Source organism: Phyllostomus hastatus, unplaced genomic scaffold (assembly GCF_019186645.2).
Source record: "Phyllostomus hastatus isolate PE091 unplaced genomic scaffold, TTU_PhHast_1.1 phas_contig_148, whole genome shotgun sequence".
Classification (NCBI taxonomy): Eukaryota; Metazoa; Chordata; class Mammalia; order Chiroptera; family Phyllostomidae; genus Phyllostomus; species Phyllostomus hastatus.
Genome location: NW_025333607.1, coordinates 11399439 through 11419366, shown reverse-complemented (window position 1 = coordinate 11419366; position 19928 = coordinate 11399439). Strand labels below are relative to the sequence as shown.

The window sequence follows — 19928 nt, the reverse complement described above, 5'->3', positions numbered from 1 at the left end:
GGAGCTGGGGTTCAGTGCAGAAGACCCTGTGTGCGTGTGTGTCCTGGACAATGACGAGGGGAGAGGACAGCGAGACAGGGCTTCGGGAGAATGACACTGAAGCCACGCCCTCGAGTGCAGCTCCGAGGAGCGGGGGGGGGGAAGGAGTAAACGTTACAGACCTCGGTGATCAGTGACGGCAGCATTTACTGGGCATTGACCATGGACCAGTGCCTGGCTTGGCACTCGACAGGCTAAGAAGGCACGAGCCAGACCCTGAGGGCCGGGAGGAAGTGAGGGTCTGCACAGGAAGGTCAGAGCGACACCGAGGGGACGGCGGCCTGCGAGGTGTGTCTGGGAGGCTGGAGGAGGCCAGTCTGACGGGAGTGCAGGCGGAGAACAGGACACAGCAGGGGGGACGCTGGAGAGGCCGAGTGGGCCAGGGCACCGAGTCCGGAACGCTAAGCCACGGAGTGTGGCCTTCATCCCGGAGCCAAAAGGACCCCCGGGGAGACACAGACACAGCAAATAGAGTTTACAGTAGAAGTTTATGCGGCCGGAGTGCGTGTGAGACCCAGACCTTGGGCGTGGCGGTCTCATCTGCGTGTTTCTGAGACCCGCCGCAGGCTGAGACCCACGGAATGGCTATGGTCGTGACCTCACACAGCACTGCTGCTCAGGTCCGGCCTCCCGTCTTAGCGGGTACCCCACGGTGTGACTCTTAGTGTGACTTGGCTCCCCTGACCCCAGTGCCCTGGCCAGAGACAGAGACGGATGGGCGCCCCAGGAGTCACTCCGGTCGGAAAGCTGCTCTGAAGACAAAACCAGGGGTAGCCCCAGGCTGTCCTCTTTCTCCGCCCCGGGGAGTTCTAGGTCGTGTCCTCTCCTGTGACAAAAGGCAGACTTGAGATATCTGCATAAATGCCATCGGTTTAGACTGCAGGGGGGGACGTATTTTGCCCCTTTTCAGACGACGAGCTTGCCAGAGAGCCAAACGGTAGCAAAGCGGCTACTTCCTCAGCTTTTTGGTCTCGAATTACTTCTAAAAATTAAAATTACTTGAATGCGAAGCACTTAATAGAGTTTTCTGAACAGATGACCTCTCTGCAAATAGATCACACATGTTATGTCAACGAAGAAAATGGTTTCTTTTCATGAGGCTTATCAGGTCGTCCAAGTCTGCTCCCAAAGCTGTGAATAGGATCCCTTTCCAAGGTAACCGATCTATTTTAGTAAAGCGTACCCAGTATTTGAGGGCCATTTATTGAGAAAACAAAACTCCTTCACCCCTCCCCCATGTAACAATGTATCATCAGCTGAACGGACCTTAATTAATTAGCAGTGCGGGACTGGGTCACCATGCACCCTGAAGTTGTACAGGGTATTTCTTCCCGCGGTTTCGGTGCTAAGGACAACGGATGGCTCAAAAAGGAAGACAAGGCAACCCTCCCAGGCCCCAGCACCAGGCGAGTCCGTGAGTTAGCAGCACGGCCAGCTTCCTCGGTTAGGGGGTTTGGTGCTGACATTCAGAGATATCGTGGGCATGGCGATGAAATGCCATCTTTTCCCCATGACCGACCGGGAAGCTCAAGCTTAGAGGACAGGTGAGGAGGCCTGGACAGGTGGGACCTGGGGTGAGACGTCCGTTAGACCGTAGGCCTCCCTGGTGCAGCCTCCTTGTCTAAAGGGGCGGCATCCACAGGGAAGTGAGGTAAGACCACCGAGTGGGAGAATAAACGAGTGAATCTCTTAAACTCACTGCCACTGCACACGGGATCTACTTCTAACAGCTTTCATGAAGAGAGCATACATGTTTCTGATGCTTTTTTAAAGCAGCAGAGAGGTGGAGATTATACTTTCGATGACCGTGTCCTCCTCTTTCCTACACAAGAACAACAACGTTTCTGAGACGAAGCTGTCATTTCACTTAGCAAAATGATTCCTGTATTCAAAAAAGCTGCCCAAACCTAGACCCTTTCCATTAACGTGAATCCCATTAGTGTAGACATCTCCAGTTCTCTGGGAGATGGCGCGTACATTATTTCATTTTTGGGGGTGAATCTCCCTGTCTAAAAAACACAACCAATGCTCCCACGGGGTGGTGGTGGCTGTCGAAGCCGAGTCCCACCGGACACCGGGGCTCAGTAGTGCAGAAGTGGCAAGAGATGGAAGCGAAGAAACAAGGAAAAGGGGAAAACCGGCCAAGAAAGGACGTACCATCGTGTTCTGCCATCAACCCGGTGGCAGAAAGAGTGACAAGCCTCAAGGGCACCTGTGAGGGGCAGGGTCGCTGGCGGGAGGAGTGAGGATTGGGGAGAAACCGGAGGACCCACGGGGACAGCTCCGCGTGGAGGAGGAGGGCGGGCTCGTGAGTCTCAGCAGTTCCCGCGGGTGTGAACAATGCTGCCCAGGAGAACACTCAGTTATTAAGAAATTGCGTTCTGGATCCTGTATTCACACAAGTATGGAAGCAGGGAAACTGTTCCAGACACAGAGCAGGTAGAAGGGGTGGACGGGGCGGCAGGGAGCTCCCAGAGCCCGGGAACGTCACTGGATCCCCACCGTGTCCTGGGCACTGGGTGCGCCGGGGAGAACCTTCCCAGAGGGCCTTTCCTCCCCCCCGCCCCGCCCCCAAACTTCAAACAACTGTATTCTCCAACGAAGGAGCGTGGCGGCTGTCTCGATCCTCTCCTCCTTTTCATTTTTATTTTTTTTGGTTTTGATTAGCCTCACTACTTTGTAGAGAAACTTTAAAACTTTGATTTAAAATATTTGTCTCAGCCAAGTAGTTAAGTGCTGTTTGCTCAAATCCAGAGCTTATAAATTAATATTGTAAGGAAGAACACTCACAGCATCCACTGTTAGGGCTTCAAAATCCACCTGGTATTTCCTGGTCTTACTGTATTTTAAAGTGTTCCCTTCATTCTCTTACACTGTCCCAAAGAATTAAAAATACATTACTAAGAGGACGAAGCAGAGAATATACCTTCTATCTGATCTCCTAGTTGTATGAGAAGAAGGAGATTTCTCTGTGAGAAAGTGACTAATCCTGATCACGACTCCTACGAGTGCCAAATAAAAGACACAAGGACAAAAAGATTTGCATAATGCTTCTCTCTGGAGGCAAGTGATTTACCTTCCTGCAGCACAAACATCAAGACCAAAATAAATAAAACCCCCTAAGGATTAAAAGCTTACATCAATTAAATTTTTCCCTCGGTGTTTGAGACCAGGGAAAATTGACAGAAACTAGGCAATCTTGAGCACATTTGGCTTTTCACGCTTCCTTCTACCTCTCAGAGTATTTACGCAGCAAACGGCAACTTTACCTCTGCGATCTCTATCCTTTTTGCAAGATCATCGAGAGAAAGGCAGCCCTCGTCGGTGGGCAGGGGCTCCTGCAGACTGTAGGACGCTTCCTCAGGGGAGAGGTCTTGCAGGGGGTCAGAATCCTCCTCTTCGTACGGAAGGGAATCGTCAGCATCTTTTAAGCATCCTTCTAAAAGGCTGTTTAGGTAGTCCTCTGTTTCTTTACTGACTTGGTCGCCCTGCTCTCCCGGCCCCTCTGGGGCCATACACGCCTCTGGAGGCCCCGCACTTAAGTCAGACCCGCCGGCATTCCCACAAGGCACACAGTCAGAGCCCTCCGAGCTGGCCGGCCCCTGCGGTGATTTTCCATCCCTGCCCCTGCGATCGGGTGGCTGCGGCTCGTTCAGTTCATTGTGCTGGGGCCGGTCTGAGGGCCACGCCTCACAAGCAGCCTCTCGGAGTGGCAGATGGAGCTCCTTTCTTTGAGTCTGTGAATGTTTACCCTCAGGACACAATGCAGGAGGAGTGTGGTCAGAGCCCGGAGAGATCAATGGCTCTGTCCCCGACTCTCCGGGAAGGACCACCTGAGGGTCTTCCGCAGGGCCCTCTGTTTCGGCCACGTCTTGGCAGGTGTCTGTCTGAGCCGGCGGCGGCGGCACGCTTCTGTCACCCTCACAGGCGTTCTTTGAGGAGTGTGGCCTGCAGCGGCCCCCAGCTGTCTCCTGGGACTGGGCGTGGAGCTGCCCGGTGGCCCCCTCCGCGCAGCCGAGTGGCTGCTCCGCTGTGTGGTCCCTCCCTGCAGTTACGGGAAGGCCCAGGGGAGCTGCCGGCCTGGCCCTGTGACTGCCGCAGGGACTGCTCTCCGGGGCCCCTCCTTCGGGCTGGCTTTCTGCACTTGGGTCCATGCCAGGGCGAGTTTCACTTTCTGAAGACAAGGGAAAAACAAGTGGTTTTAAGATTCAAAACAACACTGTATAGGAGGGAAGAGAAACGACATATAAGTGACGGGTGTGACCCAGCAATATTGTAAACCACTGAAAAGATGTATTCGTTCCCTGCCTCTAGCTTCCTGTTACAAGTCAACGTGGTTTGGGGCAATTTATCGTTGAAATGTTTACCTTACTGTGGCTTCCTCAATGTGACTCACACGGGCCCACGTTGGATGCTGAGACATTTTTCTTTCCCATTTACATTTATTTTCCCTGATTCATTGCTTCATTTAAAACAGTCTCCACTTAAGTATGTCTGAACCCTGACAGATGGACAATGAAGGCACATACGCCGATAGATAATCAAGCAGCTTTAAGCTGAACTGTGGACACCCTCTAGGACTGGTCCCCAGGTCATTTCCCTTCCGGGTCATCCCAGGAACCCCCTTGGCTCTACCTGGGAGACCTTGCTTTCTGGATCCCAGCTCTTCCTCTTGGTGGAACATTTCCTAAGGAAAGGGACACGGCACGTCAACTTTTTAGGATCCTTCACACTGAAAAGTCCTTGTGCCTTGACCCCTGAAAACTTTAGTAGGGTTTTCTGGGCCAGGAATCACATGTTCTCTAACAATCTGGAAGGTGCTCCTGCACTGTGACTAGCTTCCGGGAGGAATGTCACGTTTATTAACCATTCTGAATACCACCCCCTGGTAACCTACGTTTTCTTCCCGGAAGATTTGGATTATTTTCTTTGTATCCAGTGTCCTAAAACTTCTTCAAGCGTCTCATGCTTTGTGTTGGGTACTTGGTGGGTCTTTCAGTCTGGAAACTCACGACCTTCAATGCTAGGAAGTATTCTTGTATTTTTTTTTTTTTTTTGTAAATTGTCCCCTCCCCTTTTCTGTTCTCTCCCTTTAGGGTGCCCCTCAGGACTTTGGGACCAATGGACCGATCACCTGCCTTTTCTGTCACACTCTTCACCTCTCTGTCTTTGGACCAGCTTTTTGGGACCCTGCCTCGATTTCCCCCTTCAGTTCTTCTCATTTAATTTTCATGTTGGCCAGCACACTTTTAAATTTCTATGAACATTTCTCTAGTTCACCCAATGTTCCTTTCCTAGAAGTCAGCATCTTATTCTTGTTTTCACACATACAATATTTTCTCTGATCTTTGGGAAGACCATTAATTTTTAAGAAGTTTTCATCTGTTCTCTGCATTCCGTTTCCCTGGAGTTCCTCTTGGTGTGTCTGTCTGACCGGGTCCCCGTGTTTTCTGTCTGAGGCTGTCTTACAGGAGGCAACAAACAGCTCTGCGGTTAGAGAGGCAAGCCCTCTCCCGGACTCACTCTCGCTGTGCAGCAGAGAGGGGCTGGAGGTGTCCATGTCCCGGCCGAGGGGCTAGTTTCCCAGAGAGGGAAGAAGAGATACAGCTGCCACAGCTCTGAATGCTAACTGCAGAGAATAGGCTAACGGTCCCGCCACTCGGTCCAGAGATTTCCATTCAACGCTCACTTTCTCTGTAATACGCCTTTCCTCGAGTTTGGTCCCTGCGTCCACAAGGCCTCTACTTCATGTTCTCTACAAAATAAACCTTCCGCCCCCTGCCTGGTGCGGGGGAACAGAAAGGTCTCAGTGCATCCGGCGCAGCCTTTTGGCCCCGCCTCCTGCTTCCCTTGGGGCCCCCGCCCTTGACCTTAGTGGTGTCCTCTGTGCCTCCAGGTCCAGGCCTCTGCAGGCAGGGACCAGCACGTTCCCTGCGGACACACAGCTCCCAGCTCTCCCTGGCGCGTGGAGCCAGGCGTCGCCCAGCCATCCGCGCTCCAGCGTCCACGTTTTTCTGAGCGTCACATCGGCTGCTACGTCCTTGCCAGTTCTGTCCCTGTGGGGTTTGGCCTTTTAAAAAGCCCTTGCTGATGTTTTAATGGCGTTGCAGGAAAAAGTGGGGGTCAATGTATGATTCGCTGTGTGTCCATGTATTTTCATGAATTCAAACTATTTTTACGATTTTCTACAGGTATGTATTAGGACATAGAACTTATTCTTGTTAGTGCTCCTGCTAGTTAATATTACCATGGATTTCTGTTACTTAGCTCTTTACAAATGTAGACGTTTGTAAAAACCCTTCAAATGACACAGTTAAAATGGGTACATTTTACTGCATGGAAATTGTATGCCAAGAAAGCCTATGAAAAATGGGAACAAATGGTAAATGTAAAACTCAGGGTGATGGTTCCATCAGGGGTGGGGTGAAAGCAGGGGACGTGAATGTCGTTACCAGAGAACTGACAATCATTCAGTCCTTGCTTGGGTGTTAGGGTCATGGGCCTTCAGTTTGTTATCATTTCTCATCATGTATGTAACACATTGCTTTTGCACATAACACACTCCTTAAACACACATAAAGATACGAATGAATAAGAAGGCATGGGCTTCGGGTTCAGAAAAGCAGGGCTTGGCTTTGAGTTCTAATTAGTTCTGCTCCTGCAGAAGTCACTTAGCTTCCTTGAGTTTCTTCAAATGATCCAGCTTGGCTGATGCTGGCAGGTAACAGGGACAGACGAGATATGAGATACCATGTGAACTACTTGGTAGACTTTCCCAGTGGGAGATTCGCAGGCCGGGAACATGCACCGAGTGCTGGTATCGGAAGGCGGTGGTAACATGAGGAGGAGGAGGAGGAGGAGGAGGGGGGAGGAGGGCAGTGAGAGTACACCGAGCCCTCACTCTGGGCCTGGTACTGTTCTAAACTCTTAACAGGAAATTATTAACACAGTCCTCTCAAGAAGCCAAGAATTAAGTACAGTTAATTTTGGTGCTGTGGGAGTGGAGGCTCAGAGAAGTCAGGTGACTTGCCTAAGGTCACACAGCTTTCAGGGGTGGAGGCTGAGTTCAAACCAGGTAAGTCTGGCTCCGGAAGCAGGCTTCAACCACCACACGCAAGACAACATGTCACAGATTACGTAAGAGGCTTGGGATCGGGGAATGTAGAGAGACAGACGAGGGAAAGGAAAATCCAGATTATACTACATGTCTTACATTATTAGAAATGGGGAAATGTAAAGCAAAACAGGAACAATGTGTTTGACTCAAATCATTTAAAGTCATATTTTCATATTCTTCTCACATCCTTACGTTTCTATGTATCTATTCAGAATAACCAAATTGAGGAGACTGATTCTGGGGAGATTTGACATTTTTCTTTAAAAGATACTGTTTTATCAGACTCGGCAAGACTTCTTGCCCCAGGATTTAGTCTACCCTCTCCCCGTAAGACGGTTATTAGTGAGAAGCATGCTGTATTTTAATCAGAAATCAGAAGACCCAGGTCCTAGCTGGGAAACAAAGGATCAAGCCAGGGACCGACTCCCGGCGTCTCAGTTTTCCCGTCTGAAACTCCTTTCACGGCAGAGGCCAAGCTCCCGCCAGCGCCAAGCTGGGGCTGGGCAAGCCACAGGACTGAGTGTCAAGTTTAATTAGTCAGCCCGTGGCAGCACTCTCCCCACTGCACACGACACGGAGGCACAGCCACGCCCACACCAGGTGGCCATGCTGTGATCTTTCCTCTCTTTTTCAGATTTCTGGGAAGCTCCTTTTACTCTGGTTTCCAGTGTAAAAAGGCCTGGAACACAGGAGCTGGGAGGAACGGGACACAGCAGGACTGACCTAAAGTGAAATCCTAAATCTGCCACATAGAAATAAAGGAGATGAAGCAACATTTAGGGAGTGGGGGGGGGGGGGGAAGGACTTCATAAAAAGAAAAAGGAGAATTAAATGGCAGGCATCATCATCACCATCGTATCTCTCAGGCAACTCAGGTAAAACGCCTGATGCTGCTTCGTCTGATACCAGGGCTCGGGAACAGAGATCCCGGGGACACAAATCAGTAGCAAGATCATACATCAGGAGAAATAAATGCCCTAACATGCAATAATTTATCTTTATTTTCTCACGTGTTTGTAATGGACACACTCATGTAAAAAACAGTTTCTAAGAATCTTTAAGTTTTGACACAAGACACAAAGTGGTACAAGATATACCATAAATGCTTTAGAAATGTATACGTCACCGTTAGCCAACGTAGAAGGGAGGAGACTCAAATGCTAGGGATAAATTATCAAGATACAGAGCCTTTAAATAGTTAAATACGCAGAATAAATTTCTGGTCAAGTCTATACGATAAATGCTGGTTTTTAAACAGAAAACACTGTGTAAATACGCTGAAACCACTTCTAACCCAGAGCACTTTTCACAGCCTTGTCATGCTGTGTTAGGCGCACGCAACCCCTGCCGAAAACATGGAAACAACTTTACGCTCTTCTGAGAGTTTAGATTTAATACTTTCTACTACTAGATATCTAAGCATAGAGTTACACCATACTTTTAAGACAGCTCACTTTGCTATGTGTCTGGAAAAGGAATGTACAAGAAACGCAGTAAATGCAGCATTTCAGACGTGGCAGCGATTCAGACGTGACACTGGTAAAACACTGTAAGAGGCAGGTACGTCTTACGGTCCTCTCCAGCCTCAAAACATACCCGGCTCTCTGGCTGCGGCCCCGTGCTCCTCTGGGTCTTCACATGCGATTAACTGCGTGATGCATTTCCTTCCCAGGGACTTTTCTGCGGCTGCTATCTAAAAATTAAATAATTCGAGAGAGGTCTAGTTTCTAAAAGAGTTCATACTATAGACACCTGACACTTAACATTTTTCCTGGAGATACTTTCAGAGAAACGATCCCTTACCTTATGTTTGGATGAAAGAGGACTGTAGGAAAAAAAGAGAGAGAAAAGAATTAAAAAAAAAAAAAAACTACAGCAGTGATATGCTTCCAAACAAATGCCACCGAAAGGGCTGTAAAAAAGTGACAGCTTCTCAGGATTCTAATATTAGCACAGAACATCTCCACGACTGAAACATTACCGCTGCTTCCCACAGTTCAAAGGGCAGTCACCTCGTGTGTCTGTCTCCTCGGAAAGCTAATTCCTACTGAAAACTCCCGAATAAACCACACATGCGGAGACCCAAAAATACAACTTATTCTTTTGCTAATTATGTACATAAAGGGTATTTAACACACATGTAGTTTTAAAATTTTAGTTTGTCATTATAATCTGAAATACAGTAGAAGATAATTTTATTGGCATTATCCATGGAATCAGATAAAAAAGCTATTTTTAAATATTATAGTTTAGGGAATACCTGATTTAACAGAATCTATGTATCCACCAAAAGGCATGAACAAAAATGTCCATAGCCATCTTATTCATAATATTCCAGAACCAGAAACAATCCAAATGTCTGTTAGGAATAAATTCATTGCTCCAGTAATATCATGAATGCACTCAGGAATAAAAGAGAATAAATTGCCATCACGTGGGACACCATGTAACACACACATACAACAATGGGCACGAGAAGCTAATTACAAAAGTCTGCCGTCTGTGTGATTACGTGTGTATGAAATCAGAGAATGGCCACACCACTGCCACAGAGCTCAGACGGGGAGACTCTGGGGCTTGGGCACTGCCTTGCACGGGCCTGAGGGGGCTTCCCCAGGGGCTGGGCTGCTGCTCTGCGTCTCGGTCGGAGTGGAAGCTGCACAGACAGCTGTGTCCGTGCCGGCATCAACGGGACAGACTTGCAGCCTCTGTGCTGAGGCCCTGGTTTTATTGTTGTCGCGCCCCTTGCCTTCCAAGTTCTGAGTCTGGACATACGACTTAAAAACATATTTAAGTGCCTTATTACTGCTATGATTTAGTTTTAAAGCTCCAACTCTTTGATACAAATCAAGCCGTTTAAATTATCTGGTAAATGTAATTTTCCTTCTGCAGTATTTTGGTTAAATGTCCTGCTGTATTTGATTTCTATTACTAGACTTCTCTTTAAAAGGTGTTTTTTTTTTTTTACTATATAATATATACACATTGGCAAATAACTATACTAAAAAGTCCTAACACACAATTTTTTTCACCTGCGTTGCCTAATCTCTTAACCAAACAGAGATCAAGATTAGAGGTTATATTTAAAATTCTCTAATTGAAAGTTACTTTGAACTTGTGAAAAGCTGACCTTTTCCTGAGGTCAGTGTGAGAGACAGATAAGAGCTGGGAAAGGAACCTAATCATTTCATTTCATCTGGTTTATTCTCTCCAGTTGAAAACATTAACAAAACAAATGAAGAAGCGAATCCTGCATTTCAAATACTCAGTGCTCCACTGGCTCTTCCATATTCTAACCCACGCTCCCGCTAACCGAATTCCGAAATACTCACTCCTGATGTGTTGTGCAGAGTTGAGTAAGCCGTTCAAAATCGTCGCCGTTAAATCCCTTGTCTGAATTCCTTGCAGACGTGAGTGTATGTGGTTGTGCAGTTCTCCATTTTGTTTCTAAATGTAAAATGTTTGTTAGTCACTGTTACAAACCGTATTTCGGAGGGAAAATACAGTTAACCAGCGCTGCTGATAAAGATAAGCAGGCAAAGTTATATTTTCAAACAACCCAAAAGTTAATGCAATTAGAAATAGCTAAGTAATAACTTTTCAACGTTAAGTAAACACCAATTGCCTCAGAGACTAAGCTAACCGGGACAGGCCGGCAAAGGGATCAGAAGAAATGCAAAAAGTTGCAAGAGTTCTCTTCTTGGCATGGATATGAACAACAAAATAACAAAGAGAGATTTTTTCTCACAACAGACTTATGTCAAAAATGCTCCTTTCTTTGCAACATTAACTTGACAACAGAAACAGTTATTTCCTGACTTACAAATTCCAGTCAAATATGGTAACTTTTTAGACAGCAATTTGTTAGGTAACTGATACATAATTCCAAAGTCTGTGTTAGTCTACACTCACCCCATTGTTCTTGAATGGCAGAGAGATTTGCCAGCAACTGCTCATGATACAGACGTTCGAGCTGTATGAATTTCATCGCTTTTTCATCTGAATGGAAAGCTTGAGGAAAATAGACATCCAGACTATTTGCTTAAGTCCCATACTTGAAGAATAACATCCTATATAAATTGAGAAATCTGAAGCATTCTGAAAAATGAGAGGACTTGAAATATTTTTAACTTTAAACAAATCTTACAGTTTCTCGGTTTTGAAGTGGGTACATTTTAATGTAGCATCTTATGCAATAGCTACTTGGGTTCCATTCTATAAGCCAACAGTAGAAAGTCAAAGAAAACTTTGATGCTCCAGGAATGCCTGCTTGCTAATGTATGTCTGGCAGTCAATTAAATGTAATTTAAGTGGAAATGGGACCCATGTGGAATCCTGCAATCTGTTTCCTTAAATTACTTTCTGTCGAGCAACTGTCACCCTCTTGCCAGCCTGTTTCTGATTTCAGCACACCTTGATCCTTTACTGATTTCTCACTGAATGCTTTTCTGCCACAAAACCAAAGGGTCACATACCCAACAAGGACAGAGACAAATATGACATGGACCTTTTGTAAAACATTAATGAACTTGCCACAATAATTTTCATAATTACATGATTCCACCTTTTTGTAGAGATTCTTATAAACTTCTGCCACCTCCATCTGCATTACATATTTAGCATCAGATGAGGTCATGAAAAATCGCCCAACTGTCTACCTTCCTTTGGGCCATGTTCTAAATGTTGACCCAGAAAGAAGGAAGAGAAAAACTCGCCGTTTAGTTTTCTGTCCTTTGCAAGATCACTCAGAGGTTCAGTTCTCTCTCTCATTTGTAGACTTAAAAGATACGCCAGGGATCACAAAATAGGCCAGGAAGAGGCAGGGACAATGAATTCCATTGTCCTCTGCCCATGGCTTAAAGTATACCAATATTTGTCCCTTGACTGAACATAAAAATTATCTGACAAATTTGCTAAAGTACAGATTCGTGGGTTTGATCTCCAGAAATTCTGATTCCAAGGCCCACGAATTTTCATTTCTAAGAAGCTCCCAGAGGCAATGATGTTGGTCAGCACTGTGCTACATCAGACTCTTCTTCAGCTGGAAAAAAAAAAAAAAGGCAGGCATTCCAGCATCATTTCCACCAGATCTGGGCTTTCTACATACTCAGTAATAGACTGAAGATGTCACTGGCTTGCTCGACGGAGTTCAGGGTGATAACTACCTATCTCTCCATCTGCTCCAAGCTGTGGTGGAAGTCAACAAGGTTAGGTGGGGGAAAAAAAGTCACCCAACTGGGGAAAAACAGATGTTTATGATACATTCTTTCTAGAGAGTATATATATTGAGCCATCCCTCAAAAACAAGAGTCACACTTAAAGAGGGAAACTGAAAAACGGAGGGAAGGATCTTTCCTACACGAGACCTACCATATGGCCACCCCTGACCTTGATTCTGTCTATCAGGAGTGACAAAGGCAATCTCCCCTCTGCAGGCAGACGTAGGACGGCTGCGAGACGCACCCTGTGCAGTGCTCTGCTGCGAGAATGTGAGCTGACTCGTGCCTCTGCTCAGCTCAGAAGGAAGACAACGCAATCGAGTTTTAAATTAAAGTTTTCAGCAATGTCCTCCCCCACTCCGGAAACACACAAATATTTAGATTCTGGTAAAGTCAGGGCTCGTTTATTGGAGGCCAAACTTGGTTAGTTCTAGAGAATTTTCTAGAGCGACAGAGATACCCTACATCTCACTTTCTGAGTTGATTACCCACTGAAAATGACAGATCTATACATTTTATTGTATGTAAATCTCAGTTTTTAAAGATGGCCAGTTTTCTAAGCGTTCTGTGAATGTCTTCCCAGAATTAAGAAAAGGATACAGTCCTCCTCCTGGAAATAGGACTCAGCCATCTGTTAAAAATAAATAAAAAACAATACATTAAATTAACATCTGGATGAAAAGTCGAGTTTGGAAGAAATCAAGACCCTGAAACTCTGCAAGTCTTTAATAGCAAACCAAGAGAACCTTTAAACTGCATTTCCCAGGTCATGAGAAATCTGACTGTAGGCACAGGACACATGGCTCCCATACTTTTATTTTTTGTTATTATTTTTACAATATTTCAATCATACTTTTTCCATTACTATTCATGCCCCCACACCCTCTTCCACCTGAGCTCATTTGCTACATAAAAGAAGTTAGCGACTGTTTGAGGTACAGATCCACTGTCCAAGGGTGGCCTCTAGCCAGTAACTCAAGTTTCCCAGCACCCCGGTCCCCAAGGCCACCTGCTCCAGGGCTCACTAACGACCTGACCTGCCCTGACCTGCGGGGTAGAAGCCATGGCACAGGCCTGGACTGCAGGTAGGTCAGCGCTACCTCTGGGCCCGGAGTTCCAGGGAGGCAGGAAGGGAAGGGTCTAACGCGGCACCTGATGCAGGCAGAGCGGGAGTGCGCGCGAGTCCAGCTGCTCCGAGTCCAGCTGCTCCGCTTCACCGCGCAGGAGTGAGAACAGGGGTCGCAGCGCCAGCTTCGCGGCTGCCGGCGGGTCGGCGGCGTGTCCTTCCGCGGACTCTGCATCACTGAGAGCGCGTGTGACTGCACGCAGCACGTTTTCTTGCGTGAGAGGCGTGGCATCTCCTGAAGCCAGTCCTTAAAGAAGTAAATACAATGCTCACGTTAGGATCAAGTCCCACCGCGGTGGCACATCTTAAAAAAGTGTGTCTGTTATCAATAAAAGTCACAAATAAAACTAATTATATGACAAAGCCCCCAGAAGCCACAGTGAGGACTGTGCTGACATCTGATTGCTTCTGTTGGCACACACACAAACCAACTTTTGCAGGATTATAATTAAAAGTATTAACAAAATGAGATCTAAATGAGAAGTAGGCAGGTTAAGACCTGACCAAAGACTTGACTCCCCCAAAGGAAAGAACGGATTAGTTATAATCTGAAGCCTGAGCTTTGCCCCAGATGAAACAGAACTCAACAGGAAGACAAATGGGTTTATCCTATGACATTGCTGGCTACTGAGGTCAACTTTTCCTCCGTAAACTCTGGTCTGTTAACTTTAGAACTACTTCTGGATCCCAGAAGAGCAGACGTGCCAGAGCTAAGGGCCACAGAAATATTTTTCCTAATAAGAAGAAGTTAAGTAATACAAACTTCCAAAAAAAAAATCACTAGTAAATACATGCTCGGCCCACAGCTCCTCAAATGATGCATGAGATTATAAAAAAGTTAGCTATTACTCATTATAACTTCCACCTCCACTAAAAACCTCAGTATCAGTTCCAGTCCTCACATTCGGATTGACAGACTGCCGGACTCTGCACAGGCCTTCAGCTGGTCGGCCTCAGAAAGGCCCTTCCTCAGCAATTCGTGTGTGTTCGCCACGGCTGTGTCCAGGGCCCTGCTTTACCGCCTTCCAAACAAACCCACAGCTCTGGCCAGACCGGTCAACCCTTCATCATGCACACACAGCGGAACGCATGCTGCGACATGGATGGGCCCTGAAGACATCCTGGGTGAAAAAGCCGGTCACAACAGGACAAACATCCTACGACTGCACTCACACGAAGTATCTAGAACAGGCAAATTCAAACAGACACAGGACAACACAGGTTTCCAGGGGCCCAGGGAAGGAAGATGGAGAGTTTGTTGCTTAATTCTTACAGAGTCGCCGTTTGGGGTGATACAAGTTTTGGAAATAGATAGTGGTGGTGGTTACACAGTGTGTAGTTAGTATCACTGAACTGTACCCCTAAACTGGCAAATTTATGCATGGACTTTGCTGCAATAAGAAAACAGAACAAAATGCCTTCACGTCCATGATTTCACGTGATGCATCGTTGAGCCACCGCACGCCCGAGTTCCTCGCACCATCTTCCTCGTTCGCGCTGATGCGCGTCTTGGCTATAATTCCGGGAGATGGGTCAGAAACAAGTGTTAACACACGGTTTATGTAGTTCCTACGCTGGACACTCTGTCCGTGGGTTCTTAGGCTTAAAAGCAGGTAATCCTGTGGGCAATGACACTTTTTTTTTTTAATCACAGCATTTGGAGCTGTTCCCTCAAGTTCCACCACTCTGTAGAGTGCGCTCCTGGCTGTGTCTAATTCACATTGAAGGCACGATTCGTACATATCAGCATCGCTGGGATTTACATTTTGTCTATGCCAACCAGCACCGATGTTTTGGATCCTCTTAGGGGTGTGATCGGACATTTTATACTTTAACATGTTTTATTACATATTAAAAATATGCAAGGGATTTCCCTAAGCATGCAATTAATTCTGCTAATTTTTAAACTTCTTACCCAGGTCTACAGGCAACTGGGGTATCAAAGTTTCCAATGCAATTAATAATTGTTTTCCCACTAGGGGTACACTAACAGCTTTGCTAGTATCAAAATGGCTAAATTGTTACCATATTTCCCAGTTCATTCCAAGCACACTGAGTTCATCAGCTATCATGTAAATATTCCTTGGTTCTCCACGAACAATAACATTGTCAAATTTTATGTGACTGTATGTAAATGATATGATCTTCTTATAAGCCTGAACATGCAAATATTTCATATCTCTAACCAATAGAGAGGCACATATTTAAAGCTGCCTATGAAGGTTCTACGGTAGAAGCCAGCTACGTAAAATGCGAATCTGCCTCGAGGATTCAGACCCACAGCGTTGCCAGTTATTACTTCAGATATCAGTTAACACACCAGCGGGCATGACTAGCAGGCACTGAAGATGTGTTTTCAGGAAGATACTTCGGGGGAGAGAAGGGCAGGGATAGGGAAATCTAAAATGCGCGTATGACAAAGATCCCAGAAGAAAGATACTGACAAAGAGGTATGGTGGATGTAGTCACGTGAAACAAATGTCTTAATTTTGCTGAATGCTGCTCCTCGCTGTGCCACTTAATAATCCGGTGACACACACACAGGTGACAACCATCAATTTTCTGTCGGGCACTTTACAGTTGCTCATTTTAAGGACAATGCTGCCAGACAGGGAGGCTCTGCACTCCCGCAGAGAGGAAAGAGGCTCCAGGAAATGAGTCACTACTTTTCCAGGGTCACTAAGGTAGGAACAGGTAGGGCCACTATTCAAAACCAAAGTCTCAGTTCTTCTCACCGCCCAAGCCTGACTGCAGGATACGAATCCATTTCCAAGGTTTGTTCCCCTCCAGCCTGCAGACCCTCTTGGTCGCCTCCCAGCGGCCACACTGCCAAGGACTCCAGCGGAACCAGTCTGGGCACTGAATAGCAGCCAAGTCCGCCTGGAAGGGTCTTCCTTTTTCAGTTTCTGCCTGCTGCCTGTCTTTGGCTTCCTGCCACTGGCTGAACGGTTCTGTCAAATGTTTAGATGCCATGGTGACCGAGTGAGTAACTGAAGTGCGCTGCCTGCCGACCATCAGGCACTTAATCCGAACTTGTATCTCATGACCCTGTAACATTTATGCCCCAGCTGTTGCCAGGGGATGGGGTGGGGGGGGAGTGGGGAGTGAATGCTAATGGGTTTGGGGCTTCTGTTTTGGGGGGATGAACTATTCTAGAATTAGATGGTTGTGCAACTTTGTGAATATACTAAAACCACTACATTGTACACTTTATAACGGTGAATTTTATGGCATGCAAATTACATCTAAATTAAAAAGAAACTGTGGCTAACACCGGAAGAGTCAGCTATTACCAAAGATTGGAGAAATGTGGAGAAATTACAACCTTCACATATTGCTGGTGGGAATGTAAAATGGGGTAGCCACTTCTGAAAACAGTTTGACAGGTGCTTCAAAAAGTGAGTTACTTTATGATCCAGTAATTCTACTCCTGTGCATGCATAACCCCTTCAAAGGGAAACACATGTCCCCACAAAAACTTGTACACACATGTTCTAGGAGCATTATTCATAACAGCCAAAAAGGAGAACTAGCCCAAATACCCAGCACGAAGCGTGATACGTGCTTGCAGTGGAGTATTTGACCACGGAAGGGATAAAGTACCGATACACGCTACAACATGGGCGGATCTTGAAAGAATCACGCTACGTGAAAGAAGCCAGTCCCTAACGACCGTGCGTCGTGAGGTTCCGTGTACGTGAAATGTGCAGAGCGGGCAAGTCCAAGGAGGAAGGAAGTGGATCCTCGGTGGCCGGAGCTGGACGGCTGCGGGGATGGAGGGGGCTGTGGGCGGGCGCGGGCTTTTGTGTGCAGCGAGCAAAGCGCCCACACGAGGACCGGGGTGACGGTCGCACAGCTCTTGGCTAAAAGTGGCTGAACTGTACACTGAAGTGGGTGAATTCTACGGCATGTGAATTATACCTCAATAAAACTATTAGAATTGATAGGCTAATTTTCATCAATTTTTGGAATCTTACCTAAAACGATGCCAGTGAAAACTTGATGTGATGCAGCCTGTATGTAGCCCTGCATTACATGAAGGGGGTTCAATTTTCTTAAGGAAATAAAGCTTATAATGTAATGACAACTGGACTTATGTGAGGCCAAGTTCAAGGTTTTAGCAGGTTTATAGAAATGTTGTCTTATAAATAGTGACATGTCTCCTAATAAATACTACTGCTGTTCTATTTTTTCTTTCTTTCTTTTTTTTTTTTTTACAATGATAGCTTTGGGATGCTGAAAAAAAGTACTATAAATTATAAACTAGGTAAGGGAGCATAAGCGTGAATAAATTTACCTTAATATAGGTTTCTAAAAACGTATCGAGAGAGCACTTACCTGCCACAAACATTTCTGGCTTGGGATTGAATGTCCTGTTTTATGTGTCATTTCATATTTTAGAAACTGTTCTGTTATTAAAAAAAAGCTCATCTGCAAAATTTTGAAACTGTACTTACTTAGGATCCTAAAACCTCACGGTCAGAGGGGAGGTGGGAGGGGAAAATGGGGGGAAAGGGGAGAAGGGTTTTCAGGAACAATGTTATGAAGGACACATGGATAAGACCAGGGCGGGGGGTGGCATCAGGGGAGGGAGGTGGGGAAGGCTGGGGTGTGGGGGGAGTGGTGGGGGGCAGATGCAGACAATTGTACTTGAACAAGATACTTTTAAAAAACCTCACGGGAAGGAGGAGAGCCAATGCGCCCGTGTCGAGCACAGACTGTCCGCTTTGCTGGTTTGGGTGCACAGAACGGGCTGTGGAGGAACAAGGTGCGAGACACCTTTAGGGGCTTTCGCAGGACTCCAGCTGAAGATCGTGATGCGGCATCAACCCCGCCCCCCACCCTGCAGTGGAGACGGAGGGGGCAGGCCAGCCAGAGGGGGCGCAGGGAGACACACGCACTCACTCAGAGCTGGTGACCGGTGTGCACCGACAGGGGACAGGCTCCAGGGCCTCTCAGGGTAAACCGAGGGAAGCTTGCAGGCAGTCCCAAGGCTTCCCATTCTAGGCCCCTTTCAGGTCACAGGGGGATAATTCCAGCCTCAAAAACATCCTTTCCTTCAGTTAAAAATTCTTCTGCCCACTCCGACGTCTTTTAATTTAACAAAACTTCAAGTGCAAATAAAAATGTACCCCTTACACGCAAACAACTCTACAGATATGCTAGAGGTGAATCCCCCAACTTTGACTGTAGATGATGCCATTTCTATTCGGAAATCTAAAAAATCACTGCTCAGAAGGGCATTTCATAGACACATGCAGGTGGACACCATCATTACACAGGTGAGGACACTGCATGTACAGACACATGCGGGTGGACACCATCATTACACAGGTGAGGACACTGCATGTACAGACACATGCGGGTGGACACCATCATTACACAGGTGAGGACACTGCATGTACAGACACATGCGGGTGGACACCATCATTACACAGGTGAGGACACTGCATGTACAGACACATGTGGGTGGACACCATCATTACACAGGTGAGGACACTGCATGTACAGATACATGTGGGTAGACACCATCATTACACAGGTGAGGAAACTGAAGTACAGAATAATCAGGTCTCCACCAAGTGGCCTAGAACCAGAAGTAAGATTTAAACTTAGGTTTCACAACAACTCTTAATTCAGTTTCTTACACCCTGAAACTCATTTTACATAAGATACATAAGTTTAAAAATAATCAGTGTAAAGACTATACCTAAGTTTTAGAAATCATATCAATGAAATGCACCAGGGGAGGGTCATTCTACATATACCTGCTCACCGGCAGCAAGGATGACCCACTCTAAACCCCACAGTCACCCCTTGGGAAACCGGAATAAGGTCACGGAAGGGAGGAATACAAGGAGCTGTATGTAGTCTGGACGCTGTCGCTGACCCTATGCATATGGAACCAGGTCTCAGTTCTTAAAAACATCACGTGATCAGGTCAGAGAGGCACGACCGACCCTTGAGCCACAAAGAATAAATCAACTTATATACAAACAGTATTGTATATATCGTGTGCTAATTTAGATCTTTCAGAAAAATGCTTTCATATCTCTTGCCAAGATCATTTTAATTTGCTTTTAAGCCTAAGGAAAATCAAAGACAAAGGGATTAATTACTAAAAAGTCAAATTAGGAGTTACATTAAAAAGTTATCAAGTTGCTTTCTAGAATAAACAAGGATTGATTTGTATAAACTACAAAGTTGCATTTTTACTCCAAATAAAAAATACAAATAAAATCAAGATACGGACGGACCGACTGAATCTTTAATCAGCCAAAACAGCAGAAGCGAGGAGAAGGGGAGTGGAGACAGTGCTTCAGTCGCTGGAGCTGATGTCTGGGGGAGGCGGTGCTGTACTAAGGAGGCCCGGGGTAGGACGCGCCGAACGCTCTGTCCCGTGTTTCTGATCAAAAATGGCCAGAGG

The 19928-nt window shown here is 46.4% G+C and overlaps 1 protein-coding gene across 2 annotated transcripts in view; it reads right to left on the bottom strand.

Moving 5' to 3' along the window:
• The window catches only part of CNST (consortin, connexin sorting protein), a 61694-nt gene that overhangs the window by 15203 nt on the left and 26563 nt on the right, over positions 1-19928 (bottom strand). For both annotated transcript variants that reach the window (XM_045817908.1, XM_045817918.1), the window contains exons 3-9: positions 13528-13748; positions 12976-13006; positions 11069-11155; positions 10489-10603; positions 8960-8981; positions 8753-8849; positions 3309-4213 (exon numbers count right to left, since the gene is read on the bottom strand). In XM_045817908.1, coding sequence (XP_045673864.1) covers positions 3309-4213; positions 8753-8849; positions 8960-8981; positions 10489-10603; positions 11069-11155; positions 12976-13006; positions 13528-13748 — 1478 coding nt within the window. The remainder of the gene's footprint in view (positions 1-3308; positions 4214-8752; positions 8850-8959; positions 8982-10488; positions 10604-11068; positions 11156-12975; positions 13007-13527; positions 13749-19928) is intronic.